General features: G+C 58.7%; 2 protein-coding genes across 6 annotated transcripts; one reads left to right on the plus strand and one right to left on the minus strand.

Annotated features, from left to right (window-relative positions):
- Positions 1–100: 100 nt before the first annotated feature.
- LOC128849162 (uncharacterized) lies at positions 101–7,069 on the plus strand. 4 transcript variants are annotated; one of them, XM_054049544.1, is made up of 7 exons: positions 101–185; positions 709–779; positions 2,019–2,245; positions 2,596–2,734; positions 5,107–5,237; positions 5,664–5,716; positions 5,926–7,069. In XM_054049544.1, exons 2-7 carry the CDS (start codon positions 741–743, stop codon positions 6,705–6,707), a joined length of 1,371 nt encoding a protein of 456 aa, XP_053905519.1. In that variant the 5' UTR covers positions 101–185; positions 709–740; the 3' UTR covers positions 6,708–7,069. The 4 variants fall into 4 exon arrangements, with proteins under 4 accessions (XP_053905519.1, XP_053905518.1, XP_053905517.1 ...); XM_054049543.1 differs by having other exon boundaries at positions 127–185; positions 678–779; XM_054049542.1 differs by lacking the exon at positions 101–185 and having other exon boundaries at positions 324–779.
- Positions 7,070–13,368: 6,299 nt separating this feature from the next.
- Positions 13,369–25,879, minus strand: LOC128823434 (lysophosphatidic acid receptor 6-like). 2 transcript variants are annotated; one of them, XM_054005704.1, is made up of 3 exons: positions 25,799–25,879; positions 20,769–20,874; positions 13,369–15,150 (listed from the first exon to the last, which is right to left on the minus strand). In XM_054005704.1, exon 3 carries the CDS (start codon positions 15,022–15,024, stop codon positions 14,014–14,016), a length of 1,011 nt encoding a protein of 336 aa, XP_053861679.1. In that variant the 5' UTR covers positions 15,025–15,150; positions 20,769–20,874; positions 25,799–25,879; the 3' UTR covers positions 13,369–14,013. The 2 variants fall into 2 exon arrangements, with proteins under 2 accessions (XP_053861679.1, XP_053861678.1); XM_054005703.1 differs by lacking the exon at positions 25,799–25,879 and having other exon boundaries at positions 20,769–20,951.
- Between the last annotated feature and the right edge of the window lie 1,023 nt (positions 25,880–26,902).

A 26,902-nucleotide genomic window follows, 5' to 3' on the forward strand; every position in this document is an offset into this window, starting at 1 on the left:
TTCTGTCTGGGCGCTCCTTGTACAAGGAAAGGGGGCTGGTTGCTGCCCCCGGCGGGGGGCTGAAGGGGTTCAGACACAGGACCCCGCACCTCGGCACCAAGTTTGGGCAGGAAGCAGAAGACTACAACTCCCAGCATGCTGCGGGGTGCCACGGAGGAAGGTGCATGTGGGTCTGAGCGCAGCTGGTGAGTCAGGGGGCAGCAGTGGGGCTGAGAGGGGGCGGGCAATGAGCCATGCGGGGGGAGGGGTTGAGCCCCAGTTATGCCTGTAGGAGGGTGAGGGGAAATCCCTTTTACTGGAGCCCCAGGGCACAGCTGGGGGGCAGTCCCCGCCTGGGGCGAAGAGAATGAGACCACCCCCCGCCCTGTTGTGCTCGTTAGAGACCACCCAGGCAGCTCCCTCCCAGTGTGTCATCTGGAAACAGGATTATCTTTCACTTCCTGACCGTGCTGGGTTCCTGTCTACACAGCTGGGGTGTAAACTACCTAGAAAATGTGGGGGGAATTGAAATAGTTAGTTACTTGCTGATCAACATTAAACTTCGTTTATTTCTTTAAGAATCAAATGGGTATTGTGTAGAATTTAGTTAGCACCTAACAAAATCTTGCATCTGAAGAAGTGAGGTTCTTACCCACGAAAGCTTATGCTCCCAATACTTCTGTATATACTTCTCAAAGGTGCCACAGGACCCTCTGTTGCTTTTTACAGATTCAGACTAACATGGCTATTAAGGACTGGGAATGGCTGAGCCATTACAAACACTGAATCTATCTCCCCTTGTAAGTATTCTCACACTTCTTATCAAACTGTCTGTACTCGGCTATCTTGATTATCACTTCAAAAGTTTTTTTTCTCTTACTTAATTGGCCTCTCAGAGTTGGTAAGACAACTCCCACCTGTTTATGCTCTCTGTATGTGTGTATATATATCTCCTCAATATATGTTCCATTCTATATGCATCCGAAGAAGTGGGCTGTAGTCCATGAAAGCTTATGCTCTAATAAATTTGTTAGTCTCTAAGGTGCCACAAGTACTCCTGTTCTTTTTGCGGATACAGACTAACACGGCTGCTACTCTGAAACTTAACAAAATCTTGTTTAGTATCTATCTGAAATAAGTATAAATTATTTAGTTTTGGTATTGGGGCACTTAGGTGTATTTTTTTTTTTTTTTTTGCCTGTTGGCAAACAAGAAAAAAATGTTGACAACAGAATACATCAATATTGTTATAACAAAGGAGGAAGGTTGTATCCTGTGGGCTCAGAAATGACTGACATTATCATGCAGAAATAGAAGAAACTCGTGTTTCTAGAGAAACATTTGATTAATTGTAAAAACGTACTAGTTACTAGTAGAAAGCATTTTTGAAGGACTGCACTAAAATATTATCTTAAACATAACTCTAAAAATTCTTGCACTGTTCTTTCTGAGAGAAAATATTTCATATACTAGTTTATTTTCCATTTTTCTCAATATGCCCAAGGTTTCCAGACTAGGCTTCAGAAACATTAAAAAAAAAAAATCCCCCTCCTCCACTTTTTTTTTTTACCCGGTCCCTTACATCTCTATAAATAATCCTAACCCTCCACCCCAGAGGCAGCTGCATCTCAGTGCGGGCGAGGAATCCCTGTTGGTGTAACTAGTTTGTCCGGGGTCAGTGGTGGGGAGGTGCTAGGGATATGGGTGCCAAACTCTTTATAAAAGTTTTCCCCTGGTGACCACGCCAGCGTGACGGCCTGTGGGGAATCCGCTGAGTGTCTGCGAGATGTGGCCAAAGTCCACGCAGGGTTTGGACGCAGTTTTTGTGCCTGTGAATGGGGTAGGAGCCTGTTCTATGGAGGAGGCAGGGGGAAGAAAGTGGGGGGCAGTTATGGGGGTGTGGCTGTTTGGAGATCTAGGGGTGAGGGGCAATGGGGAACTTTGGGGGGTTGTGGCAGTTGCAGGGAGTTTTTGGGTGAGTGGGCGCGAGAGAGGCCTGGGCCCCCAACTCTCATCCCCTCTGCTTTGCCTGTTCCCAGCCGCACTGTAGGATGACGGCCCCAGGGAAGCTGCGGGTGGCAGTGATCGGGGCAGGAGCAGCCGGGCTGTGTGCAGCCCGTCACATCGCTGCCCGCCCCGAGTCCTTTGCGCCCCCCGTGGTGTTCGAGGCGTCCAGCCGCATCGGGGGCACCTGGGTCTATACCGAAGAGACAGGGCAGAGACCGGATGGGCTCCCCGTCCACTCCAGCATGTACCGGGACCTCAGGTAGCCGGCGCGGGGCTGCGGGTGCCGTGTGCTTCTGGGCACCAGGCAGGGGCAGAGGAGCTTGCCAGGCCTCCAAGTGTGTGTGTGTGTGTGGGTAGGATCCCCTCCCCTGAGACTAGCCCCCCCCCATCCTCCCAGGGGGTCTGTCTCCTCACTGCCCTCCCCCTCCACACTTCCCCCATTTCCCGCTGCAGCTGGGACACCCTCTGCTACCCACGTGGGTCAGTCCTGGGGGTGCCGAGCCCTGGAAGGGGCAGGCAGATGCAGGAGGGGATGGGGACCTGGGGGGGGGGAGGGCGGCACCGCCATCCTGGCGAGGAGGGGGATTAACCGGCGTTCACACCCCCCAGGACAAACCTGCCCAAGGAGGTGATGGCGTTCCCAGACTTCCCCTTCGACCCCTCCCTGCCGTCCTTCCTGCACCACTCGGACGTGCTGGCCTATCTGGAGAGCTACACCGACCACTTCCGCGTCCGAGAGCACGTCAGGGTGAGTGGGGGGCCCGGGAGGGGCAGGCACACCTGGGGATACCCATTGTCTGCCCCCCAGAGACCGGGCCTGAGCATGGAGCTGGGCCCTGGCAGGACATGACCCCCAGGGGTGCAGGCCAGACCCCCCTCCCATTGCCTGCCCCCCAGAGACTGGGCCTGAGCACAGAGCTGGGCCCTGGCAGGACACGGCCTCCAGGGGTGCAGGCCAGACCCCCCATTGCCTGCCCCCCAGAGACCGGGCCTGAGCACGGAGCTGGGCCCTGGCAGGACACAGCCCCCAGGGGTGCAGGCCAGACCCCCCCCCATTGCCTGCCCCCCAGAGACCGGGCCTGAGCACAGAGCTGGGCCCTGGCAGGACACGGCCCCCAGGGGTGCAGACCAGACCCCCCCCATTGTCTAAGGTTACCATATTTTAATTTTAAAAAAGGAGGACACGCCACGGGGCCCTGGCCCTGCCCCAACTCCGCCCGTTCCCCGTCCCCCTTCCCCGTCCCAACTCCGCCCCTTCCCCAAAGTCCCCGCCCCAACTCTGCCCCTTCCCCTGAACGCTCCACCCCCTGCTCCTCCCCCTCCCCTGCTTCCCGCAAATCAAATGATGGCGGGAAGCCTGAAACAGGGAGGCAGCAGGTAAGCTGGGGCTGGGGCGGGGTGCGGCCCAGTCCGGCCCCCCTGGCCGAGCGGCTCCCTCTGGCGGCCGGCCGGCCCAGGCCAAGAGGCTCTGGCCCTGGCGTCTCCCGCCCGGCTCGGCTCGGGCCCTGGGGCCCCGACCCTGGGGCCCTGACCGAGCACCCCCGGCCCCCGGCCCAGCACCCCCGGCTGAGCACCGCCGGCCCCGGCCCCTGACCGAGCACCCCCGGCCCAGCACCGCCAGCCCCGCACTGCCGGCCCCCGGCCGAGCACCACCAGGCCCTCCCTCCCTATTTTCCCGGACATGTCCGGCTATTTGGGATTTCCTCCCGGACGGGGATTTGAAGCCCAAAAAGCCGGACATGTCCAGGAAAATCCGGATGTATGGTAACCCTACCATTGCCTGCCCCCATGAGACCAGGCCTGAGCACAGAGCTGGACCCCGGTGAGGGTCGCCAACTTTCTATTGGCACAAAAACAAACACCTTAGTCCCGCCCCTTCCCTGAGGCCCCCCCTTCCCCGAGGCAACCCCCCCACCCCATGCTCACTGCATTCCCCCTCCCTCGGTGGCTTGCTCTCTCCCACCCTCACTCACTTTCACTGGGCTGGGGCTGAGGGGTTTAGGGGGTTGGAGGGGGCTCGGGGCGGGGGTTGAGGTGCAGGGAGGGGAGAGGTCTCTGGGCTGGGGGTGCGGACTCAGATGCAGAAGGGGGCTCTGGGTTTGGGGGGGCCTGGGGGTTGGGGTGCAGGAGGGGGTACAGGCTCTGGGATGGGGGTGCAGGCTCTGGGTTGGGGCCACAGATGAAGGGTTTGGGGTGTGGGAGGGGGCTCTGGGTTTGGGGGGGTCAGGGCTGGGGCAGCGGGTTGGGGTGCGGGAGGGAGTTGGGCCAGGGATGAGGGGTTTGGGGAGTAGGAGGGGGTGAGGGCTCTGGGGTGGGGCTGAGGGGTTCAGGGTGTGGGAGAGGGCTCTGGGCTGGGGGTGCAGGCTTGGGTTCAGGAGGGGCTCCAAGTTTTGGGGGAGGCTCAGGGCTGGGGCCAGGGATGAGGGGGTTGGGGTGCAGGAGGGGGCTCTGGGTTTGGGGGGGGCCTCAGGGCTGGGGCAGGGATGAGGGGTTTGGGGTGCAAGAGGGGGCTATGGGCTGGGAGTGTATGAGGGGGCTCTGGGTTGAGGGAGACTCAGGGCTGGGGCCAGAGACGAGGGGTTTGGAGTGCAGGAGGGGGCTCGGGTTTGGGGGGGGTCAGGGCTGGGGCAGCGGGTTGGGGCTCGGGGTTGGGGCGTGGGCTTACCTTGGTTGGCTCCCGGTCACCAGCACAGCGGGGCTAAGGCAGGTTCCCGGCCAATGGGAGTGCAGAGCCGGTGCTCGGGGCGGGGGCAGCACGTGCCGCAGAGCCTCCTGCCCGCCCCCTGCCTAGGAGCCAGACCTGCTGGCTGCGTCCGAGGTGCATCGCAGTGCCCCAGGACAAGTACCTACCTTAACCCCGCAGCAATGCCGACCGGACCTTTAACGGCCCAGTCGGCAGTGCTGACCAGAGCCGCCAGGGTCCCTTTTCGACCGGGTGTTCCTGTCGAAAACCGGACACCTGGTCACCCCGGCAGGACACGACCCCCAGAGGCACAGCCCAGACCCTGCCCAGCCAAGGCCCCTGCAGGGGCTGCTCCAGCAGTCCCCGGGTGAGGCTGTTACCTTTCCCCCCCCCGCACTCCCTGCCCGGCTCTGACCTGCTCCCGTCTCCCCTTCCAGTTCTCGTGGCTGGTGGAAGCCGTGAGCCCGACCGAGGGCACCGAGGGCAGCTGGGACGTCACCGCCTGCTGGGCCCAGGACCGGATGGTGCAGGCGACCGAGCGCTTCGATGCTGTAATTGTCTGCAGCGGGTGAGGCCCTTGGGCGATTGCGTGGAATGTGTGTGTGGGGGGGATCGCTCCCAGTTTGCTGCTCCCCCTGCCCTGCGGGTGCCTCGGAGCTGCTGGCAAAGGGGCTGAGCAGGGTCACTCACCGGGGTCGGGTGCGGGGGGCTCTCCCGGCTCTGGGCGGGGAGGGGGTGCAAGGGGCCCCAGGAGTGTGCAGAGGGGGGTAAAAACCGTGGCTGTGGGGGAGCCCAGGGTGTTGGGGGCAGTCATAGACCAGTCCCTGGGGTGTCGGGTGGGGAGCCCCAGAAAAACCCCTCCCCAGGGGGTGAGCAAACTTCTGGTCCTGGGCCTGGAGTTTGGAGAATGCCCCTCCCTGTGGGGGGCCTGTGTCAGTAAACGGGGGCCCCCAGGGAAGCACTAATAGGGTCCCTCTTTCTGCTCCCTTTGCAGTCACTACTCTGACCCATTCGTCCCCCCCATCCCTGGCCTCGAGACCTTCCCAGGTAAGAGCCTCCGGGGTCCCCTGGGGAAAATCCGTCTCCTGTGACCTGCCCTTTGCTCTGGGCTCTGGGACATGGGGAAGGGGCTGCCCTGGAGAAGACAGCAGGAGGGAGACGCTCCATGGGGCAGGGCAGCCCTGTGCGTGGGGAACCCATTGGGAAGCGGGGAACCCCCACAGCTCCCCCTTTCACCCCCCTCTCCCTCCTCCCAGGCCGGCTGCTGCACAGCCACGAATACCGCTGCCCGGAGCCCTTTGCGGGCCGCACCGTGGTGCTGCTGGGGGCCGGCCCGTCCGGCGTGGACCTGACGCTGCAGCTGGCCCCCGTGGCCCAGCGGGTGATCCTGAGCCACCGGCAGCCCACGCTGTCCGCGCTGCCTGGGAACGTGCTGCAGGCAGCGCCGGCGGTGGGCGTAGCGGGAGACACGGTCCAGTTCGGGGACGGCGCCGAGCACAGGGCCGACGTCCTCATCCTCTGCACCGGGTACCGTTACCGCTTCCCCTTCCTGTCGCCCGCCCGCCTGGGCCTGCGGATCACGGACCACACGGTGACGCCGCTGTACCGGCACCTGCTGCCGCCGCACCATCCCAGTCTCTTCTTCATCGGGCTCTGCAAGCAGATCTGCCCCTTCCCACACTTCCACTGCCAGTTGCTCTTCTGCCTGGCGGTGCTGGTGGGCACCTGCTGCCTGCCCTCTGCTGCCGAGATGCAGGTGGCCGCCGAGGGGCAGCTGCGGCAGCATCTAGGGGCCGGGGGGGCCCCCAAGCACTTCCACCGGCTGGGAGAGCTGCAGTGGGGTTACTGCCAGGAGCTGGCACGGCTGGGTGGGTTCGAGCCCCTGCTCCCGGTGGTCAGGAAGATCTACGAGTCCACGCGGGAGAGCCGCAGGCAGGACGTCTCCAGCTACCGGAGCCTCAACTACAGGGTGTTGAGTGCTGAGGAGTGGGAGCTGGTGGGGGCAGACCCCGGGGGGACCCCAGGCAAGGGGATGTAATGGTCCCTTTCTACACTTGCTTTGCACAAAGGGGACAGGCCAGAGGGGCTGGGGGCAATGGAGACGGAGCTCCCGCCCGTGCCTGGCTCCCGGTCTTAGGCGGAGGGTTAGCCGGTGGGTCGTTGTCTGACCCAGCCAGTGCAGCCGGAGCCCCTTCACCATCGCTGCCTCCAGCCCTGCATCCTCTGCTCACCCTGGAGGCTGGGGACTTGGCCAGCCTTCCCGCCACATCCGAGCAGGGATAAAATCCCCTGGCGCATTGGGGCCGGTGGGGAATCGGCGCCATTAGCACGAAGAGCCGAAACCTTGGTCCTGGGCGGTTTGATAGTAAAGAAATGAGCAAATAAAGGGTAAAACCTGAACCTGCTGCTGTCACGGAGTCCCCGGGCGATGCTCTGGAACTGCTCCCCACAAAGCCAGGCAGGACTTTGGGGAGCCTCCTCTCCCTCGGAGCAGACCGTCTTCAGGGCAAGGAGCTCACACGGCTTCACCTCCTGGGTCTCTCCTGGGAGCATTCAGCATATACCCCTCCATGCGCTTCCCACAGCGAGTTCGCCCAGGCGGGGTCCTGGGGAAGCAGAGGGTCCTGCCCCCCCACTTCACAGTCAGACGTGACTCTCGGCCAGCCAGTAAAACAGAGGTTTATTAGATGACAGGAACATGGTCTAAAACAGAGCTTGTAGTCCAGAGAACCGGATCCCTCAGCCAGGTCCATTCTGGGGCCCAGCGAGCCAGACACCCCCGACTGCCCTCACTCCTCGTCCCCAGCCAGCTCCCAACTGAAACCCCCTCCAGCCCCTCCTCCTCTGGGCTTTGTTACTTTCCTGGGCCAGGAGGTCACCTGACCTCTTTGTTCTCCGACACCTTTAGCATCCCCTTGCAGGGGTGAAGGGCCTGGCCATTAGTTGCCAGGCGACAGAGGGTTGGCCAGAAACTGAGGCACCCACACAGTATTCAGAGGAAACATTAAGAACAGTCCCACTTCATCACATCTCTCCCCCCTTCGAGACCGAACTGAGCCAGGTCATTTTAGCCGGTGACCTGGGGAAGTTTGAACCCACCAACGTTCCCATGGATGCCCCATCATCTTTCCCATTCCTTGGTGGGAGTTACACACTAGGCCTTTCCAGTTTCACACCCTCCCGTGGGTCTGTTGTGCTTGATGGCGCTTGCAGGCTGCATGTGGGAAGGTTTACGCGGCCCGTGCCCTTTTGCCACCCCAATACCCCTGGGGTTTAAACTGAGATTGGGTCTTTTTCCAGCGGTCCAGTTTGGAGGGCTGCAATTCGGGCTCTCTTGGCTAAGAGCCACCATCTTAACCTTGGCCACCCTCTGAACAGGTGTCTCTGTCCCCAGCCTCACCCCCTTGCATTTGATGCCACCACGTCGGAGAAGAGTGGTCAGTATACACTGTGACAGACCCAGACCAGTGGAGTACAGGAGTCTGGTCCTATTGGGATCCAGGAAGTGGGCGGGCAAAGGCCGCCCACTGCTAAAGGATCCCCCCCAGCCTAAGGGGGGGTCCACAGGGCCTGGAGATCAAAAAATTACGGGGGACAACTAATAAAAGAACAGGGACCGGAGTGAGGTCAAAGGGTCAAACGAAGCGAACCAGACGGAGACACCGAGCAGAGAACCCCGGACAGCGCCCACTGCTCCTCGAAGGCGTCAAGGGAGCCAGCGGATACAGGAGTCTGGTAGAGGGCAAATATACTGGTCACTGGATGAGTAGTTTTCTGTTCCCTGAGTGACCAGAGCAAGGGCTGCACTAGAGTAATCAGGAACCTGCTAGAACCAGTTCAGGCAGGCTAATTAGGACACCTGGAGCAAATTAAGAAGAAGCTGCTAGAATCAATTAAGGCAGGCTAATCAGGGCACCTGGGTTTTAAAAGGAGCTCACTTCAGTTTGTGGTGTGAGTGTGAGGAGCTGGGAGCAAGAGGCGTAAGGAGCTGAGAGTGAGAGGGTGTGCTGCTGGAGGACTGAGGAGCACAAGCATTATCAGACACCAGGAGGAAGATCCTGTGGTGAGAATAAGGAAGGTGTTTGGAGGAGGCCATGGGGAAGTAGCCCAGGGAGTTGTAGCTGTCATGCAGCTGTTACAGGAGGCACTATAGACAGCTGCAGTCCACAGGGCCCTGGGCTGGAACCTGGAGTAGAGGGCGGCCCCGGGTTCCCCCAAAACCTCCCAATTGACCTGGACTGTGGGTTCTTCCAGAGGGGAAGATCTCTGGGCTGTTCCCCCAAATCACATGGTGAATCTCTGAGGCAAGAAAATCCGCCAATAAGTGCAGGACCCACCAAGATAGAGGAGGAACTTTGTCTTAACACAGTAAAATGCCACCCAAATAGATGCAGCTGCAGCTTTCTAAGGGCCTGCACCATGGCCAGGCATTTCTTCTCTGAGGCTGCATAGTTCTGCTCCCAGGGCAGCAGTTTCTTGCTCAGGTACCCGGTGGGGTGTCTCCCGCCCTTAGCATCGGCTTGCATCAGCACCGTGCCCAGCCCTGCGTCTGAGGTGTTGGTGAACACTGCAAAAGCCTTGGCAAAGTCTGGGTTTACCAGATTTACCGGGCCCTGGATTAGAGCCTCCTTCAGTATACAGAGAGCCCTCTGGCACTGCTCGGTCCAGACCACCTCGTCTGGCTTACCCCTCTCACCTAGCTCGGGGTGGGGGCAGCTAGGGGGCTAATGTGGGGTACAAACCTCTGGTAGCACCCCGCCATCCTGATAAAGGCCTGGACTTGTTTCTTGGTCTGGGGAATGGGCCAATCTCTGATCATCTCCACCTTGCACTTCTCGGCTTTTACCGTCAGTCCTGCCTCCTTGAGGCAGCCCAGTCCCCTCTTCACCTGGGACACCTGTTCCTCCCCGGTCTGGCTAAAGACACACACGTCATCGACATACGCCAGGGCCAAGTCCTCCATCCCCCTCCGCTTGTCTAGACTCTCCCCAGGCCTAGGCGTGGGGCAGGCATCGGACACAGTGATGGCTTTAAGCTTCCGATAGTCCCCACAGAACCAGATCATTCTGTCTTCCTTGGGGACCAGCCCCACGGGTGAGGCCCATGGGCTGTTGAACGGCTGGATCCCATCTAAAGCCAGCATGTCCTTGACCTCTCTCTCCAGGTTCTGGGCTGCTTTCCCAGTGACTCTGAACGGGGAACACCTGATGGGGAGATTGGCTCCCACCTCAGGGAAGAGATCCACCAGGGGTCTTCCCCCTTCTCCTCCCATACAGCAGCTCGAACGGGAAGAACCCTGTGGATTCCAGGGTCACCACCAGCTGCCTCCCGATTCCCCACAGTTCTACTTCCCCTTGGGGAGCCCATTCCCGGTACAGGAATCCCTTCTCCCACCGGACTCTGTCCTGCAGCCTTCCCCAAGGTGGTTTGCAGCGCTGTGGCCAGCAAGTTCCCTCAGCTTCTCCAAGGAGGGATCCTTCTGCAGCTCGGTCTAGAATTCAGCTGCTGGGGAAGGGAGTGGGACCTGCTCCCGCTTGCTGGCTGGGCCTGGGGTCACAGCCCCCCGAGCCCTGTCCCTGGTAGCTCCCTCCCTGCTGTGTAATCACTTCCCAGCAGCACGTCTGGACCAGGCAATCCTGGTTGGCAGCTGACCTGCCCTGCCTGTGTCCCCCCGCTCAGCTGGGGTCTCAGCTCCCACCACACCCAGCACTGTCCTTGTTATCCCAGTGGGGGCAGGCAGCAATCTCCTTGCTCTGGTGTGCAGGGGGGCAGGGAGTAATTCTCTGACACACTCAGCCCCAGGGGTCTGGTTACAGGTAGGCAGGTATCCTGAGCCCAGCAGCACCTCCCTCCTGCCAGCCAGGTCATTTGCATTTTCACTGACCATTTCCCTCTTAGCCAATTGGTTAGCAAGATTCAAATTCAAATCCTCGGCCGTTACAGGGGCAGGGCCTGGATCTTGTCCCAAGGAGACACAGTCACCCCCCAACAGGACCTCACAGCCGATATCCTGGAGAACCCCAATGGCCAGCCAGCCCAACCCCTCCTGGGTCTGCACAGGGATCCAGGCCATAGGCAGGATGAGGGCCTTCATTAGGGTGACCAGATGTCCTGATTTTATAGGGACAGTCCTGATTTTGGGGTCTTTTTCTTATATAGGCTCCTATTACCCCCCCACCCCCTGTCCTGATTTTTCACATTTGCTGTCTGGTCACCCTAGCCTTCATCCCGGGGACCTTCACCCAGGTCACACAGCCCCTCAGCAGCTGCGGCTGCACCACCCAGGGCCTGACAACAGTTCTCTCTGTCCCAGGGTCTCCCCACCCCAGGCAGGTCTCCCCATTGACCCCCACCTTCTGCTCCCACTGGGGGTCCGAGGGGCCTGAGCCCAGGAGACTCCACGCAGACATATAGGCTGGGGCCAGGAGTGGGAGCCTGTCCACCACCCCACCCATCTGGCTGACAGCGCCTATGGCCCGTGTGCTCTCAGCTCCCCACGGTTTCCAGGAAGAACCCCTAGTGTGCCAACCCTTCTCGATGACCCCTACAGCCTGGACGTAGGTATCTGTGCCCCCCCATGAACCTCCCTGATCCCTTGGGGACCTGTGTATGGGGGGGCGGCCATCCCAGCAGGCTATGGGGCCCTGGTGTGATAACCCCTCCCTGCCCCACAGGGTTCTGTGATCAAAGGGCCACAGATGGGTGACCACAGATCACCCCTTCCTAGACATAGACACCCCCATAAATAACTCCCTCAATACCCCATGAACACCCCCCCAAAATCCCTTGTAGACATACGGGGACCCTATATAAACAAGTGCACCCCCCCCGATGCTTCCTATAGCTACAGGCACAGACACCCCATAAAAACCCTGGTACAGGCACAGACCCCATGAACAGCCCCTAAAGACACACGTACTAGCAACTTCCCCATAGTCATGCCCCCAGACAGACACACAGCCTATAAATAATCCCATATGCACACCCACCACAGACAGCCCTACAGACCCCCCAAACAGCACCCTAGATACATGCTATAACCCCCCCCAGACACGCAGACACCCCTGGACCAACATACACACCCGGACACGCTCACACATAAACCAAACCAGTTCACAGGCCGCTTGCTCTGTTGCTGGGCCCCCTGCCCCGTAGCAGCAAAAGGCACCAGACTCAGAGGCAGTGGGGTGGGTGGAAGGGCTGGGAGCACTGTGCGGGGGGGGGGGGGCGGGTAGCAGCCATGCTCCCTGCCTGAGGCCCCCCACCCCACCCCACCCCAGCAGTGCCCCCAGTGCCCTGTGTCACAAGTGTCACACTTGCCTCTTGCTTCAAAATTGTTTTATTTGCTGCTGCTTTAAAAGAACCAGCCCCATCAGAGCCGGAGATGAGTCGCTGCAAATAGAAGGACCAGGCCCAGCCACTCCCCTGTCCAGCCCCTCACTCTCCTGCATTATTTCTAACCCCCCGCCCCCCAGACACCCGCCTGTTCCTCCTTCCCCGGGGGAGGTTCCTGGCTGCGTGACCAGCCTGTGCTGGAATAGCCTGCAGAGCGGGAAGGGAAATGGGGCAACCCCTGGATACCACCGTCTAGCCCGCCGTGGTCATTGCCTCCTGGGCCGGCACTAAAGTGCAAATGTCACAAAGTGGATGAGTTCCGGCCCCTTTGCCAGGCCGTGAGGCTCCACCGGGCCCCCGGCACCTCAAGCATGCAAACAAACACCCCCCCCGAGGTCAGGCGGCGTTAACTCCATTACACCGCCAGGGACCCCCGAGCCGCCAAGCGGGGATGGGACTTGGCACACGCTCGGCAGGAGTTTGGGCGTAATCCTTCGTTCCCGCTTCCCGCCTAGAGTCAGGAACAGAACCCGAGTCCCGGTTCCCCACCATAAACACGAGGCTGGGGGTGAGATGTCCTTCTTAGCACCAGCTCCCTGGCCGCTCCCCCGTGCTGTAGCAGCGACTGTTCCAAACCCCGGTGCAGAGTCAGGACTGGCCAGGCCGAGTAGTTAAAGGCCAGAATTTCAAGCTCCCAGAGGGTCAAACCCCCAGCAGACAAAGCTTCTTCGATGCACCCAGCTGGGAGCTGCGCCTCTGTGAAATCTGGCCCTACCCTGTGCAGCTTAAAGCCCATTTCAGCGGTCTCGGCTGGCCCAGGCTGAATTTCTGATGCTCAGGCTCTGGGTTTGGTGCTGGCCCAGATGGGACACTGGGGTTCGGACGCTGCTCGGAGTAGAAATGCCCGTGTGATGACCGACAGCTGGGGGACCGAACCGGGGACCCCTGGAGCTCAGAGCAGGAGCAGCCACTGCTCAAGCCCTGAGTCATCCTCTGCAGGCGAGGTCCGCCCAGCTGTGGCACCGGATCAGTTTAACCGCAAGCACTTGCTGCTCGGGGAGGGGGAAATTCCTGCTGCCTTTGCCAGGAGCCTGGGCATGAAACCTCAGGGCAAACCCCGCCGGCAGGCACTGCGGAAACGCTGCACCGAGCTGGCCCCCAGGCTGCAGCAGAAGGGCCAGGAGGGAGAAGCAAAGTTGTAACCCAGGAGACACCTCCCCATGCCACGACCGCGGAGGCTCAGCCCAAATTAACAGCCGCCCTCCACCCAATTTCTCTCTCACACACACACACTCCTCCCCCCCCCAAGAGGCCAACAGCTGGGCTGGGGGAAAGGGGAGCTTGGGGTCCCTGGGCCCCGTGGTGAGGAGATGGGGCTGCGAGCCCCGGGCAGCTCAAGGTGACAGTTCACAGCTGGGCCGTTGCTGATTCTAACACCTCCCACGGATGAGACCAAGATGGGACCCAGGCAAGGCTCTGAGCGCTACGTCTCCCTAGCCGAGGGACTGCCACCGCCAGCTCCCAGTGCTACCCGAGCCCAGCGCCCGGTGCAAACCCAGCGTAACGCTGACAGACCCCGGTCGGCAGCGGGTGGGATCGAACCTGGGACCTCTGAAGCTTAGTGCTGGAGCCTCTACTGCATGAGCTAAAAGCCAGCTGGCTGTTCGCTAAAGCTGTAGCAGACTCATTAACCTCTAGGCGGTCTTGGTGCCACTAGACGGGACAGAGCACCATGCCCAGGAGGTGTGTGGGTTACACCAGTGCCCAGCACACCCTGAGCCCGCGATGCCCCTGTCCCAGCGCCTGGCGCAAACGCAGCCTGCAACGTCCCAGTGCCCATCGTAACTCAAGCCAGCGACACCCCTCGTCCCAGCACAAACCCAACCTGCGACGCCCACATACCAAACTGCCCTCCTCCCTTGCTTCCAGCCCTGCTCATGCACGTCCCACTGTCCTGTGCCCTGCCCAGGGGACCCTGTGTGGCGAGGGCAGCCCAGTCCCAGGGCCCGTTAGCTCCTGGGCTCCCAGCTGGGGCTGCCCACCAGTGGGGTGCTGTTAGGCACGGCCATGATGTTCTGCAAGTAGATGCACTGCCTGAGCGCCGTCTGGGAGCGGCTCTGCCCCTCGGCGCTGTCGGTGTGAAAGCCCCAGGCCTTGCGCAGATTGTCCATCACCACCATGCGCTGGAAGGTCTCGGTGGCAAAATAATAGGCCAGCGGGTCCAGGGCGGCGTTGGCGGAGGCCACCAGCAAGGTGCAGCGGTAGGAAAACTCCAGCATCTCACCCCGCAGGGCTTCCACCTGGTAGCAGATCAGCACCAGGTGGAAAGGCAGGAAGCAGCCCAGGAAGATGGTGACGTTGGCCACGATCATGCTGCGGATCTTGGCGCTGTTCACCAGCTCCATCTGGGCGGCCGCGCTGCGGCGGATGGCTCGGAGCAGGGCCCAGGAGCAGACCACCATGACCAGCAGCGGCAGGACGAAGCACAGCGCCATGGCCGAGGACACGCTGGGCTGGGTGACGTACTTGGGCTTGTTGTCAAAGCAGTGTTCCATCCGTTCTCCCTTAGCCTGGGTGAAATAGGTGGGCACGGTGCCGGCACAGCTCAGCAGCCAGACGCCCAGGCAGATATACTTGGCCTGTTTGCGCAGCGCCTTGACCCGGGGGTGCATGGGGAAGCAGACGGCCATGCAGCGGTCCCAGCTGATGCAGGTCAGCAGGAAGATGCTCCCGTACATGTTGACCAGCAGCAGCAGCCCCGTGATCTCGCAGACCTGGTCCCCCAGGCAGGGCCGCCGGCTATAGTAATAGATCCGGACGGGCAGGGACACCACCAGCAGCAGGTCGGAGACGGCCAGGTTCTTCATGTAGACGGTGGTGAGGGAGCGGATGCTGCTGCAGCGGAAGAAGATGTAGAGCGCGGCCAGGTTGAGCACCAGCCCCAGCGTGAAGATGAGGGTGTAGAGCCCCACAAAGACCGGGTCTGTCAAGCTGCTGCTGTTGTTGCAATTGGAGGTCATCTTGTTGTGAAGCTCCAGATCATGTGAGGGACAAGCTCGGGCAGTATCTGTCCCGCCGAGCACCGGCTGCTGCCCCCCACGTGGCTCCGTGACCCACGATCTCTCCAAGCGCCGCCCGTCCTCAACCTAGGAGAAAGCAGGGAACAGGTGAGTTTGTCCCACTGGCCCAGGATGAAATAGATTTGTGGGACCCTTCTGGGCTCCCGCATCGCCCCAGCACCGGGCTCCTGAATACAACCCAGATCTGAGGAGCTGTAAGAAAGAAATGCCTAATTTCCACATGCTGGAGAATCCGCCCCCAGCCCTGAGTCAGTTGGTCCCTGTCTGATCATGGCACGCGTGTGCAGGGGCACACACGTGTTAGATAAAAAACATAAAATACTCTTGCTGGACGGTTGCAAAGTAACATGAGTTTACTTCTTAGAATCCAGAGCCCCGGCACACACACACCCAAACAGAGAGAGACAAAGCAGGCTGCTCCATAAGGTAGAAAGGCCCAACTCACCCCATTTTTGCGGTAGGCCATCTGCAGACTGGTCAATGCTAGACCCAGATCACCTGCTTCCCTACAGAGCCCCCAGCCTGCAAGTAGGAGCAGGAAAACCCCTGAGTCAGCAGTGTGCCCTTGTTGCCAAGGCGGCCAACAGCATATTGGGCTGTATAAGTAGGGGCATTGCCAGCAGATCGAGGGAAGTGATCATTCCCCTCTATTCGGCACTGGTGAGGCCTCATCTGGAGTACTGAGTCCAGTTTTGGTCCCCCGGCTACAGAAGGGATGTGGACAAATTGGAAAGAGTCCAGTGGAGGGCAACAAAAATTATCAGGGCGCTGGAGCACATGACTTCCGAGGAGAGGCTGAGGGAACTGGGATTGTTTAGTCTCCAGAAGAGAAGAAGGAGGGGGGATTTGATAGCAGCCTTCAACTACCTGAAGGGGGGTTCCAAAGAGGATGGAGCTCGGCTGTTCTCAGTGGTGGCAGATGACAGAACAAGGAGCAATGGTCTCAAGTTGCAGTGGGGGAGGTCCAGATTGGATATGAGGAAACACTATGTCACTAGGAGGTGGTGAAGCACTGGAATGCGTTACCTAGGGAGGTGGTGGAGTCTCCTTCCTTGGAGGTTTTTAAGGCCCGGCTTGACAAAGCCCTGGCTGGGATGATTTAGCTGGGGATTGGTCCTGCGTTGAGCAGCGGGTGGGACTAGACACCTCCCGAGGTCCCTTCCAACCCTGAGACTCTATGATTTAAAGTGACAGCTTATAACTGCAATCAGGGCCGGCTCTGGCTTTTTGGCCGCCCCAAGCAAAAAAATAAAAAAAAAAAACCGGGGCGGCCAGAACGGCAAAGAGGGGGAAAAAAAACCTGCACCGTGGCCGGAGCGCGGGTGCCGGGGGACCAGCTAGTGGGGGGAGAGGGGAGGGAGGTGGCCAGGGCTACAGCGGGGCGCTGCCATGTGGCCCCTCCCGCTGCGCCGCCTGCCAGGAGGGCTCCACTCTGGTCGGCGGGGAGGGAAGGACGCGGGCTGCCCTGCCGGGCTTGCTGCAGGGCGCTCCCATCCTCTGCGCCACCGCCCCCTACAGGGCGGCCAGAGCGGAACAAAAAAAAGCGGCCGTGCCGCCCTAGGATTGGGCAGAACGCTGCCTCGTTCAATCTGCTGCCCCAAGCACCAGCTGGCTCGGCTGGGGCCTGGAGCCAGCCCTGATTGCAATACAATTTTCAATACACCACAGTCCTGAGGTTAATTCCTGTCCCTTCTGAACCTTGGCTACTTGTTTTCAGTGTGAATTTGTCCAGCTGTTGCATCTTGTTCTGCCTTTTCCTGGTGGATAAAGGAGAACGCAAGGACCAGACATCTCTTCGTTCAGCGACTTCGCAGAGAGGGTAGAAAAATCTTTTCCAGTGGAAAATGGCTTTTGGGTTGAACTGGAAACATCCATTGTCAACGACCCTTGTGGGGGATTTGTCAAATTTTTCAGTTGGCCAAAACCCCTGAAAAATTTCAACATGCACAAAAAACGTCTGTTGTTGTGGAAGCCTCTCGTGGAGAGAAAGCCCATTTGCTAGAGCTGGTACTTACGGGCAGAGATCCTTAGGCAACACCACGCTGGACCAGAACGGAGACCCATCTTGACACCCTGGCATGAGACCCCGCGGTAGCAGATGTGGGATAACCGACCCCCCACAGTCGGTTTCTTCCTGGTCATTAACCATCCCTCTGTGACGCTAAAGAGATCACATCCCATTTTCTATCGCAGGACCACCTGGCCCATTGTAGCTAGACTGTCTGTGCTGCGGCCCCCCACAGGGAGCCCGAGTCAGGGGTTAGGGTCTGCTATGCCCGGCGCTGGGCAGACGCTAGGCCCAGACGACCGTCCCTGCCCAAGTGAATGAAAACAGACGGATGGATAGACAGGGCAGTGGGAGGGGCAGGGTGAAGTCACGCAAGCAGGGGTGGCTGATGCAGAAAAGCAGAAGTCTCTTCAGAGAAACCACAGGGGCTTGAGGCACAGCCAGATAAGAGCCAAACCTGGATCTGCTCCTCAGCACCACTGAGCACCTGGAGCTCCCCACTTCAGCTGGGCAGGGGGCTGTGGGGGAAGAGAGCTCGGCCAGGGCCCGGTTCTGCCGAACACCAAGCCCCTGCTTTCACACCCTAAATAGGGGGGAGTCCTGTGGCTTGTGTCAGGGAAGAGGAGAGGATCACAATGGACCCATCTGGCCTATGAAACTCACCCTGTACAGAGCACCACAACAAGGAGAACCTCGGGCTGGGCTAGCAGGGGCTGCGGGTCAGGAGTGAGGGGCACCGGCAGGGCATGGGGGGGGCAGGGCTGGGCTAGCAGGGGCTGCGGGTCGGGAGTGAGGGGCACCGACAGGGCTGGGCTAGCAGGGGCTGCGGGTCGGGAGTGAGGGGCACCGACAGGGCTGGGCTAGCAGGGGCTGCGGGTCGGGAGTGAGGGGCACCGACAGGGCTGGGCTAGCAGGGGCTGCGGGTCGGGAGTGAGGGACACCGACAGGGCTGGGCTAGCAGGGGCTGCGGGTCGGGAGTGAGGGGCACCAGCAGAGCTCGGGGAGGTGGGGGGCAGGGCAGGGCTAGCAGAGACTGCGATCCAGGATTGAGGGGCACTATAATGTATTAAAATAATGTAAATTATTTTTAAAAATAACCCTGTTATGCTGGGGATTGAGCAAAGCCTAATTGAAGCTGGTGGGTGTGGCAGCCATCCTGAATTCAAGACAAATGTACAAAGCCACAGAGCCCCTTTGTGAAACAGACACCCGAAACACTAGGAGCCACCCACACAAAACCAAGCCCAAGTCTGCAGGGCTCTCCTTGAGATGAGAAAGCTGATTGTTGGAGGGAGGGAGCCGGGTCTGGGTCCGTGCAGAAAGGCCACAGCAGCACACAGAGAACTAACAGCAGGAAGCCCCCAGAGACAGCCAGAGAAGCACCGAGAAACGGCGAAGCGCAGGAGCTTTTGAGCAGAGGGCTGGCTGCGGTTCTTTGTAAAGAAACAGGGTGGCTTCAAATAAATGCCTGAGTCCATCATCAATTTCTTCCCCCTAATGGAAACAACCCACTGCAACCCGAATATTGGTGAATGACTCAGGTCAACAGGGGCAACAATATTCAAGCAGGACAGGAAACCCCTGAATTGGTGGATGTCACTGGTTAAGCACTGAGAAACCAGAGTTTGTTGACATACTAAGCCAGCTTGTGACGCCAGGAGCTTCTTCAGGAGGTGCAGAGGGAATATTTTCTTCACTGAAGTTTATTCAACTAGTTCAGTTCAAAGCTTTGAGCAGGGGGTGGGATTAGATGACCTCCTGAGATCTCTTCCAATGCTGATATTCTATGATTCTATGTGACGTGGATTGGGAGTTGAAAAAGCAGGAAAGCTTGTTTTTCCTCTTCCAATAGCTGAATAAAAACTAGGTGTGAGGATGAGATCTACTAGTTCTAAAATTGTGAAGGGTGAGGTGACCAGAAACAATAAGTTCGCTTCACTTAACTGCAGATACCAATAGTTCCTTTGTTTAACAAATCCATCAGTTTTAAATGCAAAACATATTTTGATAAACTTCCTTTTTCTCTTCACGTGTCCAGCACGTGTAAACTAGTTTGATTTATGCAATAAAAACAAATTTAAAATGTTGGTTTTGTGCATTTTTAATTGAATTCCAGTTTCCACCCAAATGCAGCGTGACCAAACCACGAGTAAGAAGTTCCTCATCTCGTCAATAGGAAATGTGTCATTCACCATTTTCTAACATAGCATAACAACAAACGTTCAGATGAGGACTGGATAAAAGTATGTTATGCTGTATAACTGCTTAACTAAATGTGGATAGATACACTGTATCATCCTGGTTAGCAAAAAGAAGGACCAAATTATACCAACCAATGAGAATCTACCTTTCTTTAAGTACAAAGGCAAAAGAAGATTTAAACTGATGATTTAAAACAAGATTTCCTGCTTGCTGATTTGTGTCAGTGGCTTGACTCACTTGGATTTAAATCAATCTACCCGGGGGAACAGAACAGCTGTTGTTAACAAATCTACGTTAAGAGGCAGTTGCATGGGCAATAGCTAAGCCCTTGGAGGTGAGGGAATCTGAGCCGGGCAGTTTACTAGGCGTTTGGCTGAACAAAGTCCTGGCCTCTGGCCCCACATCTCTCCAAAGGCTGTGAGGGTGGCTGAGCCATGTCAAGCTGTTTGCCACACCTCCAATGTCACGGCTGATTCAGCAGCCACAGATTGTAGGCAGCACTGGGGGGCAACCTCACGCAGGGAGAGGAAAAAACAGGTCAGCATTTGTGCAGACAAGACACTTTGAAGGAATTATCTTTCCTCTGTTATCATCCGGTTCTCAGCCAAGGCATGGGGAGGTGAGGTCTCGTGCATGCTTGAGGGACACCAGCAGAGCTGGGGGAAGGGGACCCAGGGCTGGGCTAGCAGAGGGCTGCAGCAGGTCGGGATTGAGAGGCACCCGTGGGGGTACTGTAGCAGGACTCGGCCTCATGTTTCACTCTCAGAAGTTACGGCAAGTTGAGCCACAAACCCCGTCCGCCCCTCCACCACCACCACGTCCGTCCGTCGGGGGATTGTGCAAAGATGCTATCGGCTGAGTCTGTTTGTGTTTGTCTGTGGCTCAGGGCCTGCTTTGGGTCTGCTCGCTCAGAGATTGCATGTGTGTGGGGTGGTGGTGGGGGCGGTGAACAGCCCTGGGAGATGAAGCCTGCACCAGAGAACTGAGCCTGCGACCGGGAGTCAGGTTCCAGAAAGCTCCTGGTGCAGGGAGAAGGAAATCATTCGGAAGGAAGGAGGGAAGGATGGAAGGAGGGAGGGAGAGATGGAGGAAAGGATGGATGGACAGAGGGAGGGAGGGATGGACAGAAGGAGGAAGGAATGAGGGATGGATGGAAGGAGGGAAGGATGGACAGAGGGATGGAAAGAGGGAGGGACGGATGGATGGAGGGAAGGAGGAAGGAATGAGGGATGGATGGAAGGAGGGAAGGATGGGCAGAGGGATGGAAAGAGGGAGGGACGGAGGGATGGATGGATGGACGGAAGGAGGAAGGAATGAGGGAGGGATGGAAGGAGGGAAGGACGGATGGACAGAGGGATGGAAAGAGGGAGGGATGGATGGAGGGAGGGAAGGATGCACCATTATGGTTAAGATTGATACTCTGTGAATCTTTAACACCCGTTTTTTCTACGTGCTCGAAAACCTGGCCGCTTACTTGGATTGATGTGAAAATCGCTGGGCCTCACGGGGATCCCGGGTCATGTCACTGGTCCAGATTTGAGGCCGTTTGTGCGAAGGTTTCCCAAGAATCAGCTCCCCCCCTAAAATAAAATCATGGGAAATCATCCAAGTGTTGCCATTCTTACACAGCGCAGGCCGAGGGTGCAGACTCTGCCTCTCCTAACCGTTCTCACCCCTTGGGACTGATCCCAGCTGGTGTCCGGCACCCACGGCCCCTTTGGGGAACCAAGACTGAAATCCTTCCTGAGGGTAAAAAACTGGCTGGCGCTCCACTGTGGCCTGAGCCGAGCTGACGCAAAGGCCTTGTACCCGGTGGCAAGCCAGCGTGTTTGCCGGCAGCCTGGCACCAGAACACACGACGTGCTGCGGCCCTCGGCAGCATCCGTGCACCGTGAGAAACTGCCCTGGGCAGGTTTCGAGAAATGTGTGTCGGGCCCTTTATTGCTCTCTGCAAAAGGGGGATTCTGCTGGAAGCTTTTGCCTTGCGAGCAGAGCGTCCGGTTTGACAGCTGGTATCACCAAGTGCTCTGAAAGCCAGGCACAAGTTCAGGCCCTGCTCCGGCCCCCTCACTCCCTTTATTTTAACAGGCGTTCGGTGCCTAAACACCTTTGAGGATCCGGGCCTCAGATTTTACTTCAGAAGCTTTGTGCAGGGGTTACGTAGAGGGCAGCTGAGAGACGCTAGGAAGTGGCAACAGCCGTTTTCGAGCCCTGGAAACAGGACGCGGGCGGCTTCCCTGGACTGAGTTTGAGCCCCGAACCGAAAACAGCTGCTCCGCTCTTCAAAGCGTTCACAGCTGTCAACGTGCCATCACACCTCTGAAAACGGCCATGGCCGGAAATGTCACAGGCGAGAAAAGCGTTAAGTCATCGGGCCCTATGTTAAACCTGTCAGAGCAAACTGCCAGTGATGTCCCCACCCCCACAAGCCACCAAGAGAGAGAAGTTTCAGAGTAACAGCCGTGTTAGTCTGTATCCGCAAAAAGAAGAACAGGAGTACTTGTGGCACCTTAGAGACTAACAAATTTATTAGAGCATAAGCTTTCGTGGACTACAGCCCACTTCTTCGGATGCATATAGAATGGAACATATAATGAGGAGATATATATACACACATACAGAGAGCATAAACAGGTGGGAGTTGTCTTACTAACTCTGAGAGGCCAATTAATTAAGAGAAAAAAAAAAAAAAAAAAACTTTTGAAGTGATAATCAAGCTAGCCGAGTACAGACAGTGTGATAAGAAGTGTGAGAGTACTTACAAGGGGAGATAGTCAACGTTTGTAATGGCTCAGCCATTCCCAGTCCTTATTCAAACCGGAGTTAATTGTGTCTAGTTTGCATATCAATTCTAGCTCTGCAGTCTCTCTTTGGAGTCTGTTTTTGAAGTTTTTCTGTTGTAATATAGCCACCCGCAGGTCTGTCACTGAATGACCAGACGGCTGCTTCCCTGAGACACAGGGATCAGTTCATTCGCGCGATCTTCTGCCTCCAGCTGGGCAATGAGCTGTTCTTTGGTGAGCCTCCCAATGCGCAGCCGCCTCTGCTTGCACAGCTCCACCAGGTCGCTCTTAAGCCGCTTGGCATACATCTTCCTGCTGGCCACTCACCGGCCTGTGTGCTCACAGCTCCCCACAGTTCCCAGGGGGCCCCCTAGTGTGCCAGCCCTTCTCGAGGTCACCACCTCTCTGCCAGGGTCGAGCTGCAGACTCCTCCGCCCCTGGGACCACTCGCTGCGATCCCCTCGGGGGACCCTGTTACTGCAAAAGTCCTTCTCGCTGGTCACACACTCCCAGGGGTAATAACCGTCCCTCTCTCACTCTTCAGCGCGCCTGGTCCCCGTCAATCCCCCTTCGTTTTACTGCTCCCCAGTCACTTACTGCAGGAAGCGCCGTCCACGGGGTGCAGTAGATCCCGCCGCTGCCACCAGTTGTTTATGCTCTCTGTATGTGTGTATATATATCTCCTCATTATATGTTCCATTCTATATGCATCCGAAGAAGTGGGCTGTAGTCCACGAAAGCTTATGCTCTAATAAATTTGTTAGTCTCTAAGGTGCCACAAGTACTCCTGTTCTTCTTTTTTCAAGAGAGAGAAGTCTGCCGACCTGCCCCCTGCCCTGCAGAAGGGTTCATTCAATCAGCCAGTCGCCTAGGAAACCATTACACGGGCAGGGTCTTCTGCATAGCCCTGGCCACCTAGGCCCTGCACGGGGCCCAGTCCCTAAAGCATCTCCCAGAAAGCTCCAGTCTGAGAGAGGGACCATCCGCCACTGCTCGGGGGCGTTTGTTCCCACAGTTAATCACCCGCACTGTGAACAATTGTGATTTCTAGCCAGAATTTGTCTGGCTTTAAGGTCCAGCCATTGGCTCTCACTCGGTCTTTCTCTGCTATGTTAAAGACCCCGTTAGTACCTGGTATTTTCTCCCCAGGAAGCTAAGTAGACACCGGAATTGAGTCATTCTGATTTTTTGAGAAGCTAAACGGATTGAGTCCCTCGCTGTAAAGACGTTTCTCCAGCCCTTGAATCCTGAATCCCTTTTTCTGCCTCCTCGCCAACTTTTCAGCCTCCCCTTGATAACCCGGAGAGCAGAGCTGGGCGCAGTAGCCAGTATCCATCTCCAGGGCCGGCTTTAGGCCGATTCAGCCGACTCGGCTGAATTGGGCCCCACGCTAAGAGGGCCCCGCGCCGCAGCTCTCCACCCTGCCCCCAGCTCACTTCCACCTCCTCCCCTCCCCTGCACGGTTCGCGGGAAGTCTGAAAAGACGCAGGGGCGGGCAGGCAGCACCAGGTAAGCTGGGGTGGCTGGGATGGCTGGGGGCGGGAGGCGCCACCCAGTCTGGCCCCGGTTCCAGCCAAGCGCGCCGGCCCCAGCAGCTCTGGCCCGACTTGGCTCCACCCCAGCCCCCGCGGCACGGCGCGGCTCGGGTCCAGCCCAGCCCCGCGGCTCTGCTCGACTCCAACCGCCGAGGGGCTCTGGGCCGGACTCAAGCCTGGTGACCCTGGCCGGAGCGCGGCTCGATTCCTGGGGGCGGGGCTTGCGGCAAGCCCCACCCCCAGGAATCGGGCCCCGCTCTTGCTAAAGTTGGCCCTGTCCATCTGAGCAGCGCCATGTAAACTCCCCGCCCTGCTGCTCTCACTCCACCCGTTTCTCCATCTGAGGGTCACATTCATGGGCCTTTCCCCCCAGCATTGCGCTGGGCACGCGTGTGGAACTGTTTGCCCCCTAAGTCCTTTCCAGTCGCCACTATCCAGGATTCAGGCCCCCGTGCTGCAGTACAGCCTGGCTTCCTTATTCTCCGGTGTACCGCTGCGCCCCGGCTGTGTTATCCAGCTCACGGGGTTTGGCTGGGCCCGGCTTAGCGCCGTACGCCTGGCCCGGCCTAACACTTATGTACCAATTATCTGCCAGTCTTTGCTTCCTTCCCCCTCCCCGCCACTGCATCAGCAGGGAGTTTATCTTCATAGACTCATAGAAGATCAGGGTTGGAAGGGACCTCAGGAGGTATCTAGTCCAACCCCCCTGCTCAAAGCAGGACCAATCCCCAACTAAATCATCCCAGCCAGGGCTTTGTCAAGCTGGGCCTTAAAAACCTCTAAGGAAGGAGATTCCACCACCTCCCTAGGGAACCCATTCCAGTGCTTCACCACCTCCTAGTGAAAAAGTTTTTCCTAATATCCAACCTAAACTTCCCCCACTGCAACTTGAGACCGTTGCTCCTTGTTCTGTCATCTGAGAACAGCCGAGCTCCATCCTCTTTGGAACCCCCCTTCAGGTAGTTGACTTCATCAATGTACTTCATCAGTGACCTGGATGAAGTACAATAGCCAATAGCCTCCGGCCCAGCTCCAAGCCTTGCGAAAGCAGCGAGACCGATTCGAAACACTGTGCCCTGGGTGTGACGAACTGGGACTGTTCTTGCTGGGGTGTGTGAATGCTGACAGGGGAGTGTGACTAGGATGGTCTGCATCGGAGGATGGGAGTCGGCCCGAGGGAACATACCTGAGCTTGTAACATGAGAACCCAGGAAGGGGTTGGAGGCCAGGTGACTCCGGGGCCCGGGAAACTGAACAAAGGCTGTGGGAGGGGTCGCTGAAAGCAGAGTGCTGGAAGCAGGCTGGAGAGATGGCTGGAAGGCAGAGATGGCTCTGACCTCCCAAGGGGGGCTGGGCTGGGATGCCCTGGGACCCCAAGCTGGACCTAACTGAAAGGGTCCCTGTTGTCTGTGCCTGCAAGACCTGTCTTGGACTGTATTCCTGTCATCCAAATAAACCTTCTGCCTTACTGGCTGGCTGAGAGTCATGGTGAATCGCAGGAGGCCGGGGGTGCAGGGCCCTGAGTCCCCCAATACTCCGTGACACTGGGTCATCAGCACCAAGGCTCAAACCCGGGACCTCGGCATCGTAACGCAGGCGTCTCCGCCGCTCTCGTCCAACTCGCCTCCCCATGCCATACTGCCTGCCATTCTGCAGGGACAGATGAGGGAGGAGGTCCCCGGGGTGCCCACCCACACCCACGGAGACCCCGTGTGCCCGCCCCTGTGCTGGGAACAGCTAGGTTCGGCCTCCTCCGACACCATAGCCCAGCCCAGCATAAGCCCCAGAGCAATTTCCCGGGGCTCAGGGTACACTACTGGAGGAAACCATGTTTAGCCAGGATTTGTGTCTACGGCAGTGGGGAGGGATGGGGCCTCAGCTGAAGGGGTTGGGGGTTGTTCTAACAGACAAAAGGACATGGCTCACGGCAAACATTCCCCACCCCACCGCGCTCCAAATTCACTTCCAGATCAGACCCACTAGGGAAGCCAAAGGGCCAGACACGGATGGACACCCCGCACCCGTCCCCACACCAACCCCCCAGCCAAGCCCCTAACCCCAGGCATCCCTCGCTGCCAGCCTGCCCCCCACCCCATCTCTGCAGGCTCCTCACCCTGCCTGATGCCCCCCTCCCCATTCGGCCCCTCTGGGCTGGAGCAGCCTTGAGCCGTGGCAAGATCTCTCACCTGGCAGGGCCTCTGCCCACCCCGGCCCGCGCTGCTGCTGACACAGCACGAGAAAGCAGGAACCAAGCCCGGCAGCAGCTCAGCACAGCCACCATTGTGCCTGCCGCGCGCAGAGCATTTCATAGCCGCTCGCGCTTCCTGAGAGCAAAAATATCACAGGAGAGTGAAAAAAACCCCAATGCGCGGGCAGAGGTGCCAGCAGCCGTGCCCGTGGTCACCGCCACCCTGCGACATGGCGGGGCGGGGAACTGGAGCACCAAGGGGAGAATCCAGGAGTCCTGGCTCCCAGCGCCCCCCTGCTCCAACCCACCAGCCCCCCCCTCCCCTCCCAGAGCCGGGGAGAGAACCCAGGAGTCCTGGCTCCCAGCCCCCATGCTCCAACCCACCAGCCCCCCCCTCCCCTCCCAGAGCCGGGGAGAGAACCCAGGAGTCCTGGCTCCCAGCCCCCCTGCTCCAACCCACCAGCCCCCACTCCCCTCCCAGAGAGGGGGAGAGAACCCAGGAGTCCTGCTCCCAACCCCCCCCACACTCTAACCTACCAGCCCCCCATCCCCTCCCAGAGCCGGGGAGAGAACCCAGGAGTCCTGGCTCCCAGCCCCCTCTGCTCTAACCCTCCAGCCCCCACTACCCTCCCAGAGCCGGGGAGAGAACCCAGGCGTCCTGGCTCCCGGCCCCCACCCAAACCCCCTATACCTGACTCCTCAGCAGTTATTCAGGGGCGCACTTACCAGTTAACCCGACAGCCTTTATTTTGGGGGGATAGGGGGGCTGGGTGCTAGGACTCCTGGGTTCCACCCCCAGCTCTGGAAAAGGAGTGGGGGGGGGGGGCTGGGAGGCCGGACTCCTGGGTTCTCTCCCAGGTCCTGGTGACTCTGTGATGACCTGGGGGCGGGTTGCCCGAGGCAGGAGGTGGGGTCTGGGGCGGGGGCTTGTCCTCGCTGTGACCTGGGAGCTGTTTGCACAGGGCCCGTGGGCAGGAGGCGCTGAAGCGAGGGGCCCTGCCTGCGGTGGGGGCCTGCGGTGGCCTGGAGCTTGTAGGGTGGGGTGCAGCAAACCCAGGCAGCTGCAGGCTGCAACGCGCCCAGCTGGGGGGGCAAGGAGCTA

The sequence above is a fragment of the Malaclemys terrapin genome, chromosome 15 (assembly GCF_027887155.1).
Source record: "Malaclemys terrapin pileata isolate rMalTer1 chromosome 15, rMalTer1.hap1, whole genome shotgun sequence".
NCBI classification, from domain to species: Eukaryota; Metazoa; Chordata; order Testudines; family Emydidae; genus Malaclemys; species Malaclemys terrapin.

Bases quoted from the DNA above. Each gene is read 5' to 3' on its own strand.
- LOC128823434 (XM_054005704.1), bottom strand. From the start codon at position 15,024: ATGACCTCCAATTGCAACAACAGCAGCAGCTTGACAGACCCGGTCTTT.
- LOC128849162 (XM_054049544.1), top strand. From the start codon at position 741: ATGGCTGAGCCATTACAAACACTGAATCTATCTCCCCTT. The intron at 780-2,018 runs GTAAGTATTCTC...GCCTGTTCCCAG, and splicing joins CACTGAATCTATCTCCCCTT to CCGCACTGTAGGATGACGGC. The intron at 2,246-2,595 runs GTAGCCGGCGCG...CACACCCCCCAG, and splicing joins AGCATGTACCGGGACCTCAG to GACAAACCTGCCCAAGGAGG.